General features: G+C 44.9%; 1 protein-coding gene across 4 annotated transcripts; it reads right to left on the reverse strand.

Annotated features, from left to right (window-relative positions):
- Nucleotides 1-1,036: 1,036 nt before the first annotated feature.
- Nucleotides 1,037-11,277, reverse strand: TGIF1 (TGFB-induced factor homeobox 1). Of its 4 annotated transcripts, XM_012652134.1 has the most exons (4): nucleotides 6,648-6,662; nucleotide 4,639; nucleotides 2,874-3,100; nucleotides 1,037-2,088 (listed from the first exon to the last, which is right to left on the reverse strand). In XM_012652134.1, exons 3-4 carry the CDS (start codon nucleotides 3,054-3,056, stop codon nucleotides 1,513-1,515), a joined length of 759 nt encoding a protein of 252 aa, XP_012507588.1. In that variant the 5' UTR covers nucleotides 3,057-3,100; nucleotide 4,639; nucleotides 6,648-6,662; the 3' UTR covers nucleotides 1,037-1,512. The 4 variants fall into 4 exon arrangements, with proteins under 4 accessions (XP_012507588.1, XP_012507589.1, XP_012507586.1 ...); XM_012652135.1 differs by lacking the exons at nucleotide 4,639; nucleotides 6,648-6,662 and adding an exon at nucleotides 11,185-11,277; XM_012652132.1 differs by lacking the exons at nucleotide 4,639; nucleotides 6,648-6,662 and adding an exon at nucleotides 8,515-8,851.
- Between the last annotated feature and the right edge of the window lie 8,497 nt (nucleotides 11,278-19,774).

A 19,774-nucleotide genomic window follows, 5' to 3' on the forward strand; every position in this document is an offset into this window, starting at 1 on the left:
AATCTTGCACCCTTGGTTGTCATCGTCAGGTTTTCTCTTTCACGTACAAAAAAATTCTTTGAGTTTACCTCTTTGTACAGTAGGGATTTTCTAACATAGGGTTTCCAAATTAGACGAACTTGGATTTGGAAGAACTTTTCTACATTCTTGAAGCAATACTAAAGCTCCGATGCTCCCTCAAAGTGAGACAATTCAAAACTGGGGCAGGGCTGGAAAGGACATGACCATAAAAACAATGAAATCTCGTACTAAGCATGACTACACAGAATGGTTTTGTGGCATGTGACAAATCTGCTCAACCATATAAGCAGAAGGAGCTTCACCAATTCCCTTCTGGCCATCTGGGCTTTATAAGTAATTGTCCCAAAAAACTGCACTTAGACATGGCACCATTTTTTTCACATACTGTGACTTTGGAATAAATATATTAACCTAACATAAACAATATAACTTAACAATCCCACTACTGTTTATTTCATCATTTTTGAGTAAGTTTTAAGATGTTTTAAAAAGTGATTTCTCTTTAAATGTAATGCTATATTTGAATGTAAAGGCCTTACCTAATTGTACCACTGACCAAGTTTATTTTAAAGGGTAATGTGGAAGAGGGGCAATGCTAAGAGACTGCTTGGGTTGTTGTTTATGTCTGAAAACATAAACCATAACCAGGGGCTTCAACATTTTTTTTTCCAACACAGCCATGTTTTAAAATATGCAGGACAGACCACCAAGTATTCAGTGGCTAGCTAAAAAAGATGAAAGGTTTCCAAGAAACACTGATGAAATGATTCATTTCAATTTGCCCTGCAGTCTTTTAAGTAGAGCTTTAAGGGCCTGCCATGCCTCCTATCAAGAGTAAATATCACACATCCTGTTTATACACACTGGCTTGTTGTCCACAGTTCTTCAAAGAGCTGGTGACAACCCCCTAACTCACTCTGCACCCTACCCCCAACTTCCTGCCCATTGGGGTACGACATTCCTACTCATTTTTAAGAAGTACCTCCCTCAACAAAATACTCTGCATTACAGTAACTTTTAAAGAAAATACTTTATTACGTCATGAAAAAAGGCATCAATCAACTAGATTCAAACCTGTTTGAAAAAAAAATGGAAAATTTATTAATTAGACAGTATGTGGGCATCCTGTTCCACATGGGAATGAGAAGATGCTGTAGGTTCTCTAAGTATTGCACAGTCTGAAAAAAACACCAACAAAAAAGGGGAAGGGGAGGGAAAAAAAAATCACATGATACTGGGAACCATCTCACATTATGAATAATCTACCAAGAAACATTTAAAAAAGAAAACCCTTTGTTTCTACAGTAGCTCTGAGTTTACAGTTCTTGGAATGACTGTATTCCATTGAAGACATCTCAGTAACAGGAAGCTTCATTTTAGCAATCCCATGTGCAAATATTAATAAAAAAATATATAAAATAATGCAATTCATCTCTTGCCATCACCCCGGCAATCATGACATTTCTGAGAACTGTTTTGCTCGACAAAGGGTTAAGCTGTAAGTTTTGCCTGAAGCTCCATCTCCGCAGCCCGTTTGAGTGCAACATCCACTAGAAGCTGAAATCCACTAAAATCCTGGTTGAGGTCCGGTGGAGTAGGGGGAGGAGTGTTGAAAAGACCACTCTGTGTGTTTGTACTTGGTCCCGATTTACATGTGTCCTCAGGGTACGTGAGAGAGGTGTCTGTCAAGTTGCTGGCTGCTATCTGCTGTATGTCTGTGTTTTGTCCCACACCAACCGACTGGCAGAGAGAGAAAGGGACATCTTTCAACGCAGTCACAGTGGTATGGCAGATCACTGATGGACGAGCCAAAATTGATCCTGGGGACGCTGGCTTAGGAGACAGTGGCCTCCCTAGGGTTGGGTTTGGCCCAGCTATACAGGAATGAAATGGGGTCTCTTCTAGAGCCGGCATGAAGTTTTTGATGCCCATTACTGACTCCACGGAGCTGGTTTCAGAAATCTTGGCCCCACGGCGGGAAATTGTGAACTGATTTGGATCTTTGCCATCCTTTCTCAGCATGTCAGGGAGGAGCCTGCGGCGGGCGTTGATGAACCAGTTACAGACCTGAAATCACATCGGTATGCTTTAACACTTTCCTCGTTCACTCGGCCTACACTTCTGGGAACGTTCTACGGGGTGCCTCACTGATCTCTTTGTATTACAGGCATAAAAAGGCTTATCTGGACTTACACAGTTAGTTCAAGGTATTTGAACCCACCAAGAAAGAGAGCGAGTCCTGTCATAAACCTCCTCCTCTTTTAATACAAATTTCCTTTTTTGTCTCTTCATCCTTAACCCTTTTCAGGAGGAAGAAAAAGGTATAAAATCTCAAACGCCTGAAAATGATTTTAGGGAGGGAGAGAAGTTCACCTTTTAACTCGCCCCATTTTAAACCATTACCTACTGCCCCAGCATTTAAGTTAATCAACTACAGGAAAACCTTTCCTGTGTGAAAAGGGCCACTCCTCTCAGTAACTGATTTTTCTCAGTTCAAATGACTATGTCAACAGACATAACATGAATTACCTCACTGAAGTCTGTCCTTGTTTAAATATCAAACCAGTTTCCTGGGCAATAGAGTAAGGTTTAACCTCCTCTTAATGTCTGTTGCATAAAGGAAGGTTCTTTTAGTCATTAAAGGAAATGCTATTTGACAGATGACTGTCAAGTGTTTCTGTGTTCTCTAAATAGCCAGTTATTAGCTTTTAGCACTATGAAGTTTACCATAGAAAGAATATTCCTTCTGTTTTTTGAGTGGAGAGGAGTTTAATGACTTGACACACAGGAATGCTATAAAATGACTTTGAAAATAAATACGCGGCCATAAACTTCGTGCTCTCCTTCCTTACCTGTAGTGTAGACAGGTGTGTCTGCTGGGACAGCAGAGCCTTTTCTTGCTCTGAGGGATAAGCATTGTACCGGTGCTCATACAGCCAATCCCGGAGGATCTGAACGGACTCCTTGGGCAGGTTGCCCCTTCTCCTTCTCTTGGCTGAACCAGCTGAGGAAGAAAGGTCCAGGGGAATGTCCATGCTGTCCTCATCCTCAGTCTCACTGCCGGACACTGCAACAACACCTAGGGAAGGACAAAGGCCAGCTGTCAATCACTTTTATAAAGAGAGCAACTACCGCAAAGCTCATTTATTCTGATCACTCAGTGTCACTGTGTTTTCTCAACTACTGAGAGTGATGTGGAGGGAGGGCCGGTGTTTTCTGCCCTGAATTACCAGGGCACAAGCAAAGTCCTCAAGAGTAATTTCACTAGCACCACACGGTAGATTCTCAACCAACTGTCAGATGTCTATTCTTAGCCACTTTCCTCTAGATTGAACTCTCACATTCCTTTTGAACGATGCTCAGAAAAGTCTTTTGTCTAATCCAGAAGAGGAGACACACTGCACCCAAAGTGAATAACTTGCCACATTTGAAACAGGAAGGGTACTGTGGCAGTCGGAATGTGTCTAACAACCTTCTCTTTAAGGTCACTGCTAACCAGGAAAAGCAATCTAACCAGTATCCTAACGTACATTTTAAGCGTTGTTCTTCCTCCTTCCTCCAGTGGAAGTTCAAAATAAAAGGGAGAATTTGTATATTTTTTTCCACTGAAATAAGGAAGGAAAGTACATATGGTACTTAACCCAGTTGCTATTCTAAAGGAAAAATACATGTTAAAATGTTCTGCTAATTCCATGGTCATTTCTTATTCATTACTATCTACATTTATTCAAAATTAGATGCCTACTTTTAATGGACAGTCCTAGTCACTTTTTATTAAATACAACCACTGAAGTTTTCAGTTTCATCGCACAAAAATATTTTTCTACTGCTACTACTTTAGTAACGTGAAAAAATGCCCAATACTGAATAAATTTAAAATTTCACGTAAATTTCAGCTGCCTGTTAAATCTGAACTTAGAATGCTACATATCAATAAGCAGAGCTCAGTCTTAAATTATTACATGACAAAGAAAACTGAATATGCAACCCCCAGAGGAAGCTCTTTTAGCTGTATGTACTTTAATCCTGCCAGAAATTTTAAGAATTCACAAGCCATGGAGAACATTTAAATCACAGATAGACTGGGTTCAATAAAAATTCAGACCTGGCCTTTACAGACATTTAAACATGATTTTGAACTTAAAATTAAATAACAAATGCTCCTAACTTCGCCTTTCAAAGAACAGGCAACTCCAAATGACTAAAGAAATACATTCTCTTTTTTGAAGACAATCTAGAATCTTAAATACACAAATGAATCACAAACCACACCATGCTTGAAAATACCAATCTTTCTATATTAGGGAAATTAATTAAAATGACAAATTAAAAAATTTAAAGGTATGCATTTTTAGCTTTATATACTTTTTCCCTCTGTAGTATATAATTTTGGTTGTAAATATGCTAGAGGCAGATTGACAGGAAATAAAATCTTGACAGGAAATAAAAACAGGATATTCCTCATAGTGATAAATCATTCAATGCATTTTTAACAAATTTTTTTTAAAAACCCAAAACCCACCTTTTTAATTGACTGACGACTTGGTGACACATTTTTAGTTTTGGACTGCAGGGGGCAGAAGGTGCTGGAGGGTGTTCCTACAGAAAAGGCAGCACCCTCCAAAAACAAAATAAAGCAAGTTCTAACAAAGAGGTGGATGATCTTGCAAATTCGCTTTAGCTCGAGGCTTAACAAAGAGCCACAAGTAAACCGCACAAGAATCCTAAGTTTTAACCGCCACGTATTTGAAGTTTCCCTTCTCTTTAAGATTTCATTTTTTGAAGTTTTTAAAAAGGGTACATTTAAAACCGAAACTAATTTCGCTGTTGAGAAGATGAGAAACTTTCAAAACCCATATTGAAATTGGTGTGAAGAATTGGTTTACTAAAAAAACCTTAAGAAATTACAAATGAGTTCCTGTTTCACATTGGCTTGGATAATTAAAGAAATCTAACTTTCCAAATGTGTGAAGTTAATTGAATGACTAAAGCAAATTTGAATAAAGCAATTTGTTTAAACTCTCCAACATCCGAAAAGCCAGACATTCTTCTCAAGGCTATTACTGCCTCCCTTTTTTTTTAAATCTAGAAAAAGTGTGAAAATTTGCTCATGGAACAGTGAATTCCCAACTGTAAGTTGGTAATAACAAACAGTTTGAAACAAACAAACAAAAAAACCCCTAAAGCCTGCCCTTTGATCTGCTTGCCTAGTCTGACAAGAAGCTTGATCTTTCAGAATAGGTTAGTGACACACAAAAGCAGGTTTCAGTTAAGCAACACCAAACTGCAGCGCGACTTCACTCTGTTCTCAGTTCATTTAAATACATGAATGCCAGGCCTCTTAACAAATATTTCCAATATGTGCACAAAAGCTGAAGTAACAGGAAGTTAAGACTTCAGTTCCTAGGCTACGCCAGCTGATATTTCACTGCAGTAAAACCACGTTTGCTGCTGTCAGGACTGTTTTCATTAAAACTCTCCCTCCTGACTGTGGCTCAATTTAGAAAAACAGAAAGACTTTTTTCCTCGTTACTCATTTCCTATTGTAACAGAGCTTTTGAAAAGTCTCCCGGTTAAGACTTGTTTCCAAACGTCTTGCTTCGCTTACACTTTAAAAATGTGGTGGAGGGAGGGTGGGGGTCAGATCACAAGCTTCTTTTACTCTATCCGCACACAAGGAAATGCTGTTTAGAAAGCCACAAGATGGCCCGAGGATCCCACAGCACTAAGGAGCAATCTTGCTTCTGCACTTTGTTTTCTGAATAGCTCTGTAACATCAAGTGGGGGAGGAGGGGACAGAGAGTGAGCGGTTGTGGAGCTGGATTTTAAAAATCTAGAAGAGACTAGAAAAGAATCTAGAAATAAGATCGAAGCAAAACTAAGTACACAATTAAGAAAAAGCAAACCTTACCTAACCAGCTTTCTGATTAGAGAATCTCCCCAGGAGAGGCAACAGGAATCGAACTTAACACCCAAGTCACTAATCTAAGGTGCCCTTGGTGGCCCGTGCAAGAACCGGAAATTGGGCGCAGAAAGACTTAGGGGAGTTCCCCATCGAATCTTCTTTCTGATTTTAAGCCACTTTAGGCGATCTTTGGCATGCTCAGCTTTTTAAGAGGACACACGATGCTCACAAACCAGTCTCACCAAAGCCCGGGCCGTGTAATAGAGTTGAAAGTGCCGCTGTTTTAAGGAAACTTGGAAAGATTTTTCACAGACTTTTATAAGACAGACAATAGGCGGGACCGACTCCTTGAGTACTTCCAGAGCCGACTGGAAAAGCTCTCCCCCTCCCAGGTAGTTTTAGACCAGGGGGAGGAGGACGCGGGGAGAGGGAGGAGCTCGAGGAGGAAAGCAAGTAGCTTTTGTTCTTGTGACTTCCCCAGCCCGGCTGAGACCGGCCCGCGCACCGCACGAGTGGGCACGGCCGCAGGCCCTCCGCACTCCGGACACAGGAAGAAACGAGCTACGAGGCCCGGAATGCCACATTCTCTGGGGCCTGCCCGCCCCCGGACGACTCGCCAGGGAAACCTAAAAAGGGAAAGAAACCCGGGTAACCTCAGCAGTCTCAGCTTCCCCCACGCGAGCTTTGAACCAGTCGCAAAGTTTCCCCTCCAACACGTCACCTTTCATTGTTCCATGAGTCGGCGCTGAGTGGCAGGACCCTGCGCGCCCAGGCCTGGGAACCACGGAGGTTCCCACCGATACAACGCGGCCCGCGGGTCGCAGCCTCGGTCCTCGGCTGGGGGCCGGGGGTTGGGACGGATGGGGGACTGGGGAGGGGTGACGGGGGGACCCGGGACGTGGGCGGGGGCGCTAGGGAGGGTCAGGGGCGCTGGGGGGCAGGGACCCGAAAGTGCCGCAGTACGTTGGGGGACCCCAGGAAAGTAGAGGGGGAGGGGCGCCGGGGGTACCCGAGGCGAGGGGCGGGCCGGGGAGGTTAATCAGAGCCGCCCCCGCCAAGGCCCGAACAATGGGGGAAGCCCACCCCTCGGCGGAAGCCCGGCTGTGCCTTAGCGCACCAGAACTGCTCTTCACAAACAGAACCCCCCACTTAAGCCTGTGAGCCCCACCAGACCAGAGAGGACGCCTTCCTGTGAAGGGGTAGACCTGTCAGTCCTTCCGAGGTCCACACGGCTTTCAAGAGGCGCCCCGGACGCTCCCCGCGCATGTTGTCCCAGACCCAAGTTACAGGTCCCATGGGGAGGGGCGTGTAGGGAGTTCCACTGCCTAACCAAGTGACCCGGGTTTTCACGTTTAATTCCACTCTCGCTGGGAAAGCCTGGGAGCGGGGGGGAGAGAAGCTCCGCGCGTCTCAGAGCCTCCCACGGAGTCACACGGAACGTAGAAAGCAGCGGGGGGAACCCGGGGCGCGCGCGGCGACCCCACGCGAGCACCCATCCGGCAGAGCGCCGGCCCGCGGCTCTGAAAGAATGCGGAGTTACAAACTCCGGGACGCTCCCGGGCATGCGCAGTCGCACCGCCCCTTGCTTCCCCGAGCGATTAACTTCTGTTTTGAACCACTCCACATAAATCACAACAGAAAAGCCAACTCCAGCCCACGACGGAACATTCGGGGGACCTCACAGTCAGGGACTCAAAAGTTAACTTCTAAAGGGACTTCACATTCTTTGACCTTTCAGGGTGTTGTGTGTGGGTTTTTCCCCCCCGTGTTATTTTGTTTTTAAACCAGACTGACGGCAAGTTTTAGTGGTAAAGCTTCCAGGACGCTTTGTAGAAACAATGACAGCCTGGCTCTTTGCTCCTACAACCAAGCCTGCTTGTCACATTTGGACACATTTGAAGTACATGCCGCTTGATGCTGTTAGTCCTGTGTCCTAACTCTTCATCTTGGCCCAAATTCATCCTGGGAAAACTTTTATTAGAGACTGAGAATTTACTTTTTTAAAGTCTAGCTTTCCAAAGGTATTTACACCCGAGGGCGATGTGGGGGTCAATCACATTCCTTCGACTGTGAAAGCACCGCATCCCCGAAGTAGCGTGCCCGGGCCGGGCTGGGAGCTGGGAGCCCCGGAGCCGAACTTTCAGACAAAGGCGCGGCGGCCCGGCTGCCCCGATCGCCCGGGGTCCCTGCCCGGAAAAGCAAGGCGCGGGGTTCCCCGACCCGGACCCCACGCCCCCGCCCTCGGGAAAGAGCGAGAAGCCACGCGGCGGCTGGGCAGAGCGTGGGGTGTCGGCGGAGACAATGAAACTTGGAGGCGCACAAACAAGGCGCTGAGCGTGTTTCTTGACAACGTGCCAGCAGCGTGGAGCCTTGCCTCCCCACAACAGCCCCTCATGTTGTGTCTAGAAGGAAAAGAGCCACTGCCATTTCAGACGCAGTCTCAACAAAGAGAACGGCCACGGCTCCAGCCAAAGAGCCCCTGGGCGGAAAAGCGCACAAGTCACTCTCGCCCGGAGCCCCGCGCGGCTCGGTCAGCACGTTTCCCCGGACTGGCGTCCCCCGGTGCGCACCGCCCGCGGCCGCCTTACCTTTCTTGCTTTTCATTCTGGAACTCCCCTCCCAGCGCGAGGCAGTGCTGGGGTCTCAAGGGGCCAGGAGCGGGGGCACGAGGGGACAAGCGATCGCCTCCTTCACGGCCGACTCTCCCGTAACTTGTAGGACGTGCTCCAGCCGTTATTGCTAAACAAGGCGCTCGGATCCCAGGCGCCCGCTCCTTGGGTGGAATTCAAGTGACACTCGGGCTTCCTCCTGCCGGGATCTTCTGGCAGCCGGCCGGGGGCTCTCCCTCGCCCAACTCGCTCCCCTCCCCTCTCCGCTCCTTTGTTCCCCGCTCCTGCTCGGCGCACCTCCGCGCTGTCAGAGTGAGAGAGGCGGGGAGGGAAGGTACAGGAGGTCCTGCCTCCGCCCCCAGCCGCCTGCCCGTCCCCCTCCCGCCCCGCCGCTCCTCCGCCCCTCCCCCGCACCTTCCAGCCCGGGAGAACTGGACCGAGCCCGGCTGCTGCTGTCACCCGTCCCTCACGGGGGCGGCCGGGCCCAGAAACGCGATCCTTCCTGCCTGCCGCGAGCGCGCCGCCCGCATCCCTCGCCCGGCGGCGGTGGAGACACTAGCCGAGCGCCCCGGGTTTCTCCTTCGGGCCTTTCTTCTCGGGGCTGGCGAGGGTCCGTTTGGTTAGGAAATTGCAACAGATGGGAAAAAGGACGCCCCTCCTTCCCTCCTCCACCCCACGGAAGAAAAGTCTCCCGTCTCGTGTTTGACAGCTGCCCCAAACTCCATGGGCCCCGCTGTAGCCGCAGAAGACAGCCGCTTCTGATTCAAGGGGCGGGGCGCGAGAGGAAAAGTATTCGGGACAAGAACCAACTTCTTCCAGAATGCGCGGCTGCCATTGACTCGCGGGCGCGACGGGTCGCACCCTTCTCCTCCCGGGCTCTTCCTCCCACGGCAACGGAGGGGGGGCAGGGAGGGATGAGACACCGACTCCGCAGTCTGTTCCCCCGGGCTGAAGCTGCGAGTTCCGGACTGGATTGCAAGGCAGTTTCGAAATCTGACACGTTGCGGACAGACACTTGTCATGCTCACATGCTCTTTAAACGTCTCTGCCTGGGGACAGCCGGGGCGCGCGCCCGCCTGGCTGCGACTCGGCCCGACACCCCGATCCCCGGACCCCCGTAGCCGCCGCTTTTATAGGAAAGGGGCGACCACGCCGTGACTACTCATCTGTTTCGGTAATCAGGGTCTACTTTTAGAACTTGAACCCCGCCAAAGGAGCCCTCGTACCCTCTGGTATATCAAACAGAAACTAACCATGAAGTAAACACGTGTTCCTGTTGATTTACTTTGGTTGCGAGTTAGGACGAATCTAACAAAAGTTCCTTGATGAAATCGCCCCTTTAAAAGACCAGAGGCTGTTTGGCGGATTTCAACAAACGCACGCCCCCTCCCTTGGGTCTAGTTTTCGCGTGGGTATGTACCGTTGTTTTGAAGCAAACGGAACTGTCACATGCCGCAGTAAGACTTTCCCCGTCACTTAAAAAAAAAGAAAGAAAGAAAAACCCCAAACGTAAATAAGCCTAGTAGAGACGTCAGCGCCCGGGTCTGCCTCCAGCTGGGCTCGGCGCTGTTTTGCTCTGTAACCTCCACGGAGATCCCGGCAGGCGACGTTCCGTGGAAGGTTAAACCCGAGGAGGACCAAGGCAGCCAAAGGATGACTAACGACACTTTGGAGCCTCTGTTTTTAGGATTACGTTGAAAACTAAAGCCAGCCTGCCACCCTTCCAATTCCTCCCCCCTTAAAAGACACCCCCGCCACGAGAGTGCGTTGAGGCCAGAGTTTAAAAAGCTCGGGTGGCTTTTCCAGTTACAGGACTTAAAATCAACAAGGGAAAAAAGCATCCTTCTGGGAAGGCAGCAACCTTAGGGTATTTTTCTTCTGTGGTTTGCTGACTGCTCGGCACACAAGAGAACACATATCTAAAAGAGCACGGGGGGAAACACGGTCCTGGGGAGAAACCCGCAGTCCGGACGCTGCCCTGCAGCTGCCCCGAGCGCAGTTCCTTCCCGGGCTGGCTGCAGACGAATCAGCTGCTTCGCCCGAGTGCGGGACAGATGCGGCGCGGGGAGGGGGCCGGCGCCCCCGCCGCCCGTTAGAGGGCCGCCTCGTTAGCTCGTTTGAAGGGTTGTTTGTTGCAGGGATTGGTGGCTCATATCCGCTGGGGAACCGGGAGAGGAGGGAGGAGAGACGCAGGGAGGAGGAGCCGGGGGCCGGCCCACGCCGCGACTCCGCGGCCGGAGTGGCAGGAGCCTCGTCGGGAGCCGGGCGGTTACTGGGGAGACGCTTTGTTTGCTAACTTCGAAAGCGGCTTCGGCAGCCTCGGCCGCTTTCGAAGCCACTCCACAAAACACCCCTTGGGTCGGTTTAACCCTCCCCCCGCCCGCTTTCGGCAGCTCGAGACTAAAATGTTTCCTCCTTCTCCGTGGCTATATCCTTGGCCACGCGGTGGCTCTCATTATGTACACAAAGGTAGCTTTTTTCTCGTCCAAGTGAATTTGGCTAATGACTGCAGCTCTCAGGCAACCGAGATGGAAACAGAGTTGGAGCGGGTTTATAGCTTGAAAACAAACTTTACAGGGGGGAGGGGCAGAAAGAATTAAAAGCTTCTTTCAAATTAGGGGGCAGGAAAAAATGGCGATTTAAACTCACCTTGGCTAGAAGTCCGGCTTGATCCAGCCAATGCACACCTTTTGCTCGTGCAAATCATATCGAAGCAGTTGCTAAAGCTGGCGAGATGCTCCAGAGAGGAACACCCATACAATTCTGTGGTGTGGCCAAAGCTTTATAACCCCTCCCCCCACACCCCCTTCACCCCGGTAGATGCCCCCCGACCCCGCCCTATCCACAAAGCTGGTCCCAAACTTGTTTGGCGCTTTGGATTGTTGGTGCATTCTGGGAAGAAGGTGCCTGGGGTCTGCGCAACATAACAAAGGAAAACAACCCCAAAAAAGTGGGCTTCAAATACCAGCGATTGCTTAAGATGTTTTTTGTTTATTCGCTTATCTCAAGGTGGAAAAACGAGTTTCAGTTCTGGCTCTGTCAGTCCCTTAATGTCTCAGGGCCTCTCAATAAAACGGAATCAGTGACTTTTAAGATTCTTTCCAGTGCTAAAAAAATGTGTATGGATTCACATTTGCTACGTATTATTTGCTGAATTCCTATGAATGTTAACTGAATTGGGAGATTGCCTGAGTGAAATTGAGGCGTTGCTCGGTGCTTTCGGAGGCTGCTGATAAAGGTTTTTCGCCATTATTTTTTTCTCTCCAGGCACACAGAGTTCCATTTGGTGCCTTATCTTCTGCAGCTGCCTCAAGGCCAGGCAGAGAAAGGGAGTTGTTATAAGGTTAAGTTACTTTTCACTGCCTGCAAACTCTTCAAAGGCAAAAACTCAAATAGAAACTTGGAAAGGCAAATAAGAAAAGTGTACCAATAAATGCAATTATTATTGTTGTTTTTTGACACCAGGTCCGTCAAGTGATTGGAGAATGTATTTGTTTTGTTCATCTGCTCAACAATTGATTAAGCCTGATTTCCATCAGGTTCTGTGTCCTAGGTCAAGGAATGTTGACTCGCACAGTCATTGAACACTTTTTGCTCCTAGTTTCTGGTATTTTTATGAAATATGTAGACTGCTGGGCTCTAAACACTGAACAAAAGGTCTATAATCATCTCCACAATCATCTCCTCACATCTCAGGTCAGAGGGTCTTGGGCTGCTTAAGGAGGAGGTGACCACTGTCTTTTCAAGGGCCTGGAGCTGGGCTATGGCCATCTTGTGGTGATTTCATCAACCATTGTGATATTTCTCCTCCTCTTCGTTCTATGAATAATGTAACTGGTGCTACTATTGATTTTTAATCACTCTTCCCCTAGCCTTAGCACTTCCCCTCCCGGCCCTTCTTTCTCCTCTGTAGCCAAGTCACTTCTCTTTATCTAGATGGGTTTTGGAATACAGAGGACACAACGAAAAGATAATTTGTTGAGCACTGCCTTTCCGCTCTTTAGTCTCAACACCTCGTATCTGCATCGTGCTGTACAATTATGGAACACTTATTTAATGATCTCACTTAATACCCAAACTAGTCGTGTAAGTTCTTTATTTCTCAAAGTCGAGATAACTTAGCTAACGCATCCAAATATAACAGGAAATATAAGCATAAAACCAGATACTGAACATGCATTGTCTGGTTCTGAATCAAGTGGTCTCTAGGAAGTCCTGTCTTTCTGGAAGGTCAGAGGGGTGGAGTTTAACTTCAGATTATGACACCAGGGACACCAGGGCCTCCTGACCACTGTGAGGGTTGCTCTCTGAAATCTACTTCTGGTTTTACAAGAGGTTCTCTTCTCACCTGTTTTGCTTTTTTTCTTTTCTCTTCATTTTTTAATTACAAAAAAATGACTGTTCTCAAAAATTCAAACAAGAAAGATTCAAACAATTCAAAAATTCAAACAATTCAAATAAGTGGGCATTCAAAATTGCCTGCTTCCGTTCTCCATATGGGCCTTTGCACACTACACACAATAGATACATTTCCCATTGTTATGTGTTGTTTCCAAGTCCCCTCAGTCTGGGGTGTTCTTTCACCACTTGTTGTGTATGGCAGTGTCTCACCAGTCAAGGCTTGGCCTAAATGTCACCTTCTTAGGGCAGTCTTCCCTGACCACCTGACCTAAATTAGACACCCCCACTGCCATCATCTAACTCACGGGTTCTCAACCACAGCCCTATTATCATTTGGGGCTGGGTAATTCTTTGTGTGGGGATTGTCCTGTGCACTGTAGGTGTTTAGCAGCATTGGAGTCCGTTAACCAATATGTGCCAGTATCACCTTTCCCCTAAGTTGTGACAAATATAGATGTCTCCAGACATTGCCAGATGTCCCCTGGGAAGGAGGTGGTTAGAAATGGGGGATGGGGAACACCTCTGATTGAGAACCACAAGCTCAACCCTTTATTTCTTTGATAACACAATTTTTAATTATTTTACTTATTTAACTGTTAGCTTGTTTTTATTTTTCCTCTAATTCCCCCCCCCAACAAAAAACAAGCCCAATGATAAATCTTTATGCACTTAGCACAGTGCCTAACACATCATAGGTACCCAATAAATATTTATTAAGCAAATAATGCATGAAAATGAGACTATAAGAATAATAAGAATACAATCATTTATTTTTACAGCATGCCAGGCAGTGTACAAATACTTTCCATATTTTAGTTTATTTACTACTAAAAACAACCCTTAGAAGTACTCACTATTATTATCCCCATGTTACAGATGAAGAAGTTGAAGTCTGGGGGAGTTAATTAATTTGTCCTGCCAGTAAACCTCAGGACCAATGATCTTAGTAATGTTATTCTGCAGTTCAATTTTCATTTATTTAACAATTTTCTTAGAGATGAGTATTTAATTGTTTCCAATTCGTAACTAAGAACAAAAAGATAGTCCAATTACATTTGAAAGACTTAACAACTGGTAGAATATGGGCACCGACCAATTGGAAGGAGCTCCTTCTGATTGCCTGCTGGGGCATGCCTGCAATGAACCAGCAGGGCCCAGCAGATCCTTTGGGGCTTGTGTGAGCATATTTGTAGGAGCTTCTGGGAGGTGGAATGGCTGTGTCAAACGTACGTGCATTCAAAATTTCGATTGATGTTGCTAAATTGCCCTCCAAATGATCTTACCTATTTAAAATCTCAACAAATGTATGTGAGATCTTTGTCTATGCCCTTGTGAACACTGCACATTATCAATCAATTTCCTAAATGTCTATCTCCTAGGTAAATAAATGGCACATTTTTTCACGTTCACATTTGTTTGAGAGGCTGAGCCCATTTTTGTGTATTATTGATCATTTTTATTTTTTCTTCTTGCCTATTCATAACTTTTGTCAAATTTTCTATTGCATTGGTTGTTTTTCTGTTCTTTTTTTTCTTTTCTTTTTAAAATGATAAGAGCCAGACTGTTTTTGTACTAGCTTAAGGTCTCATCTGAGAAAGAGTTAAAAGCAGCGAGCTAATACCATAAATGAAGGGAGGCAATGTGTCCTGATTTAAAAATATATATAGTGTTTGGAATAAGTACCATATTTATGCAGCAAAAGACCTTCAGAATACCACAGCGAGTTTTTAACTTACTCCCTTTCATTCCATCAAAGGGTTAATCTGTTCACATGTTTCCATTTATCACCATTACTTCTTCCCAAAGCTCTAGAGGAGCCATTTATAATAGCAGTAAAATGATGAAATATCTAGGAATAAAATTAACAAGAAATATGTGCAAGTTTTATGAAGAAAACCTTAAAACCCCACTGAGAGACATAAAGGAAGACTTAAGTAAAATAAAAGACAACTTAGTCTTTCTAGGAAGAGTCAATACTGAAAGTTATGTAAAAATATTTAGTCTCCTCAAATCAATCTTTAAATTCAAAGCAATTTCCATAAAAATACCAACAGAGCTTTTTGTTTTTTTCAAATTTATGAAACAATGCCACAGTTAATTGAAATCAAACATAGCCAGGGAAATTCTAAAAGAGAAGAGCTGGGGGGTAGGGGGTGGAGGGCCGGGGACACCTCCCAAATATTAAAGTATGTTTTGAAGTTTGTAATTAAAATGTAAAAGTTTTGTACTGGAGAATAAATAAAGAGGAAACAGGCCAGGCGCGGTGGCTCACGCCTGTGATCCTAGCACTCTGGAAGGCCAAGGCAGGAGGATCACTTGAGCTCAGGAGTTCAAGATCAGCCTGAACAAGAGCAAGACCCTGTCTCTACTAAAAATAGAAAAATAAGCCAGGAGTCCTGGTGCTCCTGTAGTCCCAGCTATTCGGGAGGCTCAAGCAAGAGGATGACTTGAGCCCAGGAGTTTGAAGTTGCAGTGAGCTAAGATGATGCCACTGCACCCTACCCAGGATGACAGAGTGAGACTCTCTCAAAAAAAGGAGGAAACAAAGAACAATGAGGCAGATTAGAATATATACGGAAATTTAGATTTTGGCAACGGTGGCTTTTCATAACAAGGATAAATGGAATTGGGATCATTGACTATCTTTAGTTAAAAATAAAGCCCAATCTCCATCTCACTCCTTTAACAAAAAGTACAATTCATCTGAATCAAGATAGAAATGTAAAAGTAACTAATAATGCAACTATGTACATTCTAGAACAGTGATTCTCAAAGCAGGGTGTATGTGGCTATTTTGCCTTCTGGGGAACATTTGATGATGTCTGGAGACATTTTTGGTGCTTGCAACTGGAGAGGAGGGGATGCTACTGGCATCTAGTGGATAGAGGCCAGGGATGCTGCTCACAGCCTCCCATGCGCAGGACATCCCTCTGCAGCACGAATTCTCCCGTTCAAAAGGTCAGCAGCGTTCTAGAAGAAGGCATGAGTAAATATATGAGCTTGGAGTGGGGAAGGTCTTTTTAATCAGAACACAAAATCAAGAAATGATAAGAGATATTAATGTTCATGAGCAGTTTGTATTTTAGAGAGAACTTACGTTTAAGGGAAAATTCTATAAAATTTTCAAAAGCCAAGAAACTTGGAAAAATAATTGCAGCACATGTCAGGCATAATACCAATTGACTTAATTTATGAAGAGCTTGTACAAACTCTAGGCAAGAAGAACCCTTTGTTTAAAAAATTGGACGGTCTATAGATTAGTAGTTTGTCAAAAAAAGGAATCAAAATAACCAAATAAAGGCCGGGCGCGGTGGCTCACGCCTGTAATCCTAGCTCTCTGGGAGGCCGAGGCGGGCGGATTGTTTGAGCTCAGGAGTTCGAGACCAGCCTGAGCAAGAGCGAGACCCCGCCTCTACTAAAAATTAGAAAGAAATTAATTGGCCAACTAAAAGTACATAGAAAAAATAAGCCGGGCATGGTGGCACATGCCTGTAGTCCCAGCTACTCGGGAGGCTGAGGCAGAAGGATCGCCTGAGCCCAGGAGTTTGAGGTTGCTGTGAGCTAGGCTGACGCCACAGCACTCACTCTAGCCCGGGCAAAAGAGTGAGACTCTGTCTCAAAAAACAAAAAAACCAAATAACATGGGGGCAAAAAAAAAAACATGAAAACTTTATTTTGCTGTTATTATAGCAATAAAGTAAATCAGATGGAATTGATATGGAAAGATTAATACTATATGTTAGGTGGGTTTTATTTAAAAGGAAGGTACAGAGAACTCTATCGTATTTTATTATCCCTTTTGTGTAAAATTTCCATATGCCTATATTTTTCTGAAATGATACTCAGGGATATATTAACAATGGCTACTTTTGGGGGGTGAGGTGAGATTAGAGAAGATCTGGGCCCAATCTTAGAGTGGCACAGAGGGCCTACATCATCATTTTTAGTGACTAAATAATAGTCTGTTGTAACTATAGATATAATTTATATACCAATCCCCAATTATTGGACATTTAGGCTTGGTTCTCGTTTACATTAGAGATCTTCACAAATCTTATATAAAAACCTGAGCAGGGATCTCAAACTGGATACAGTTGTGTTTGAGGCCTTTAAGGCTGACTCTACAGTCCAACAGCCATTGGTGGTTAATCATTAGCAAGTGTGAATAACCCCTAATAACACCCTGGGAGCTAATTATTCATTGCCTTTTACAGGAAATAAGAACAAATGCTGTCAACCTATTTATCAAATGGTTTTGGATTTGGGTGACCAAATCTGCAAAATTGGGAACGTTAATCTTGCTGCAGGTAATTTTTATACAAGATTTGGCCCCACACGACAACATGTGAAAATGGGGCAAGATGGTTTTTCCCCAATGTATGAATGTAGTCAACACATCCCTTGAAAGGCATGGAACAGTTAAGTAAAGGCTTTCTAGTCTAGTGAAGTATTTGTAAATGAGAACAATCTGTTATCTCCCAGCGTGTTCATCAGGCAGCCACAGAATGTCACGCAAAAGCCAAAACAATTCTTCCATATTACCTTAAAAGGGAGGAAAACTTATTCTCTTCCAAGCCACTTAGACAAACTTTATTTTTAAAACTTAGATATAGTTTATTTTATTTTTCCAACCGTTTTGGAAGCTCTTCTCAGCAACACATTCACAGAGTAGATTAGCAGAGCTCTTCTTCAAGGGTGAAATAAATGTCTAAATCAGTCCATAGTTTTATCTTTCCTTCCTCCTGTGATTGGCAACAATTTACACCTATCTACTAGTCCTGAACAAATTTTATTTTTTAAAAAAACTTAAAAATAGTCAGGTGACCTCAGAAACAAGTTCTTTATCATGCCCAGAGTGTTTCTGTTTGTTTTGCTTTCTTTACTTTTTATTATGAAAAATTTTAAACATATTCAGTAGTGAGGAGCCCCTCGTATGATGAACGCCCATCACTCAGCTTCAACAGTTACAACTCATGACCTCTCTCATTTCATGTTTATCTTCTTACATTTCCTTTTCACCTATGTTGTTTTGAAGCAAATCCCAGACATCATGTCATTTCTGGATAAGCTCTCAGAGTTAATGCTCTGGTCTGCCCAATCAGTAATTCCTTCCTTCCTGATCTAAACGATTTGTTTACTAATGGGGCTAAGGAGTCCCAGAATGATGCTCTATTGCCTTTTTCTTTCTAGCTACTTCAGTTCCTGTGTTTAAACATCTTCTTCTTGCCAGAGAGAGCAATTATATTTTATCTTTAGATGGTACTTTAATGCTTTTAGTTCTGCTAGCCTTATTTTAGACTAATAGTAGTGGTAAAATTTCTCTTTTGGATAGTTCTACTCTCAAATGTTTATTTCCATTTTGCCTGTTTTCACTTGTCAGACTACATGCCCTAACTTCTTTTGCGGGGGCGGGGTTCAGGAAACATGTTCACCAAATCAGTGTCTCACTTGCAAATCTCTAGGAACATTGTTTTACTTTATTGACTTTAGAGGTAAAATTACCTTTAAAAAAAGTAATGCCTATAAATGACTTTAAAGCTAATGATTTCCTTCTCGTGTGTGTGTGTGTGTGTGTGTGTGTGTGTGTGTGTGTGTGTGTGTGCGCGCGCGTGCTGTGGCCCCCAACCCCTGGGACGCACTGGTCCCTGGCCTGTTAGTAACCGGGCCGCACAGCAGGAGGTGAGCAGCGGGTAAGCAAGCATAAGCAAGCAAAGCTTCCTCTGTATTTACAGCCGCTCCCCAACGCTAGCATCAATGCCTGAGCTCCGCCTCCTGTCAGATCAGCTGCATTAGATTGTCACAGGAAGGAGAACCCTCCTGTAAACTGCACATGTGAGGGATCTAGGTTGCACTCTCTTTATGAGAATCTAACACCTGATGATCTGAGGTGGAGCTGAGGCAGTGATGCTAGCACTGGGGAGAGGCTGCAAATCCAGATTATCATTACCAGAGAGGTTTGACTGCAAAATAAATATAATGCACTTGAATCATCCTGAAACCATCCCCCTACCCCCGTCGGTGGAAAAATTGTCTTCCATGAAACCAGTCCCTGGTTCCAAAAAGGTTGGGGACCACTACGTGTGTGAGAGTGTATGTATATGTATGTATGTGAGTGTGAGAGTGTGTATGAGTATATGTGTATGTGTGTGTACATGTCTGTATGTGTGTTATGTATGTGTGAGTATGTGAATGTGTGTGTGTGTGTGACAAGAATAGAGAGATGGGGGAGTAAAGTCTAGAAGGATTTGATACATCCAGTATGAAGCTGTTTTTAGTCAGAACAGCCAGATAGTGATATAAAAACACAAACAGACTTATTCCAAAGTTCTAAAACATAACATTCAGACCATTAGATTTGAAAAAGTAGGAGAATTTCAGATAATTTATCTGAATGCTCATCCTTTCCTCCCTTCTATCTCTCTCTCCCTTTCTCTTTTAATTCTTGCACACACCAAGCCTCACTGAAAGTCATAAATCTTGATTTGTCCTATTTTCTGCTTCATGAGAATTTTATTTGGTTTTTTTTGTTGTTGTTTGTTTGTTTGTTTGTTTGTTTTGAGACAGGGTCTTGCTCTGTTGCCCAGGCTGGAGTGCAGTGGCATCATCATAGCTCACTGTAACCTCAAACTCATGGGCTCAAGCGATTCTCCAGCCTCAGCCTCCCGAGTAACTGGGACTTCAGGTGTATAACACCACACCCGGCTAATTTTTCTATTTTTTGTAGAGACAGGGTCTTGTTCTTGCTCAGGCTGGTCTGAAACTCTTGGCCTCAAGTGATCCTCCTGCGTCGGCCTCCCAGAGTGCTAGGATTACAGGCATGAGCCACCATGCCCGGCTC

This window comes from Propithecus coquereli, unplaced genomic scaffold (assembly GCF_000956105.1).
Source record: "Propithecus coquereli isolate 6110/MARCELLA unplaced genomic scaffold, Pcoq_1.0 Scaffold38, whole genome shotgun sequence".
In the NCBI taxonomy this organism is placed as follows: domain Eukaryota; kingdom Metazoa; phylum Chordata; class Mammalia; order Primates; family Indriidae; genus Propithecus; species Propithecus coquereli.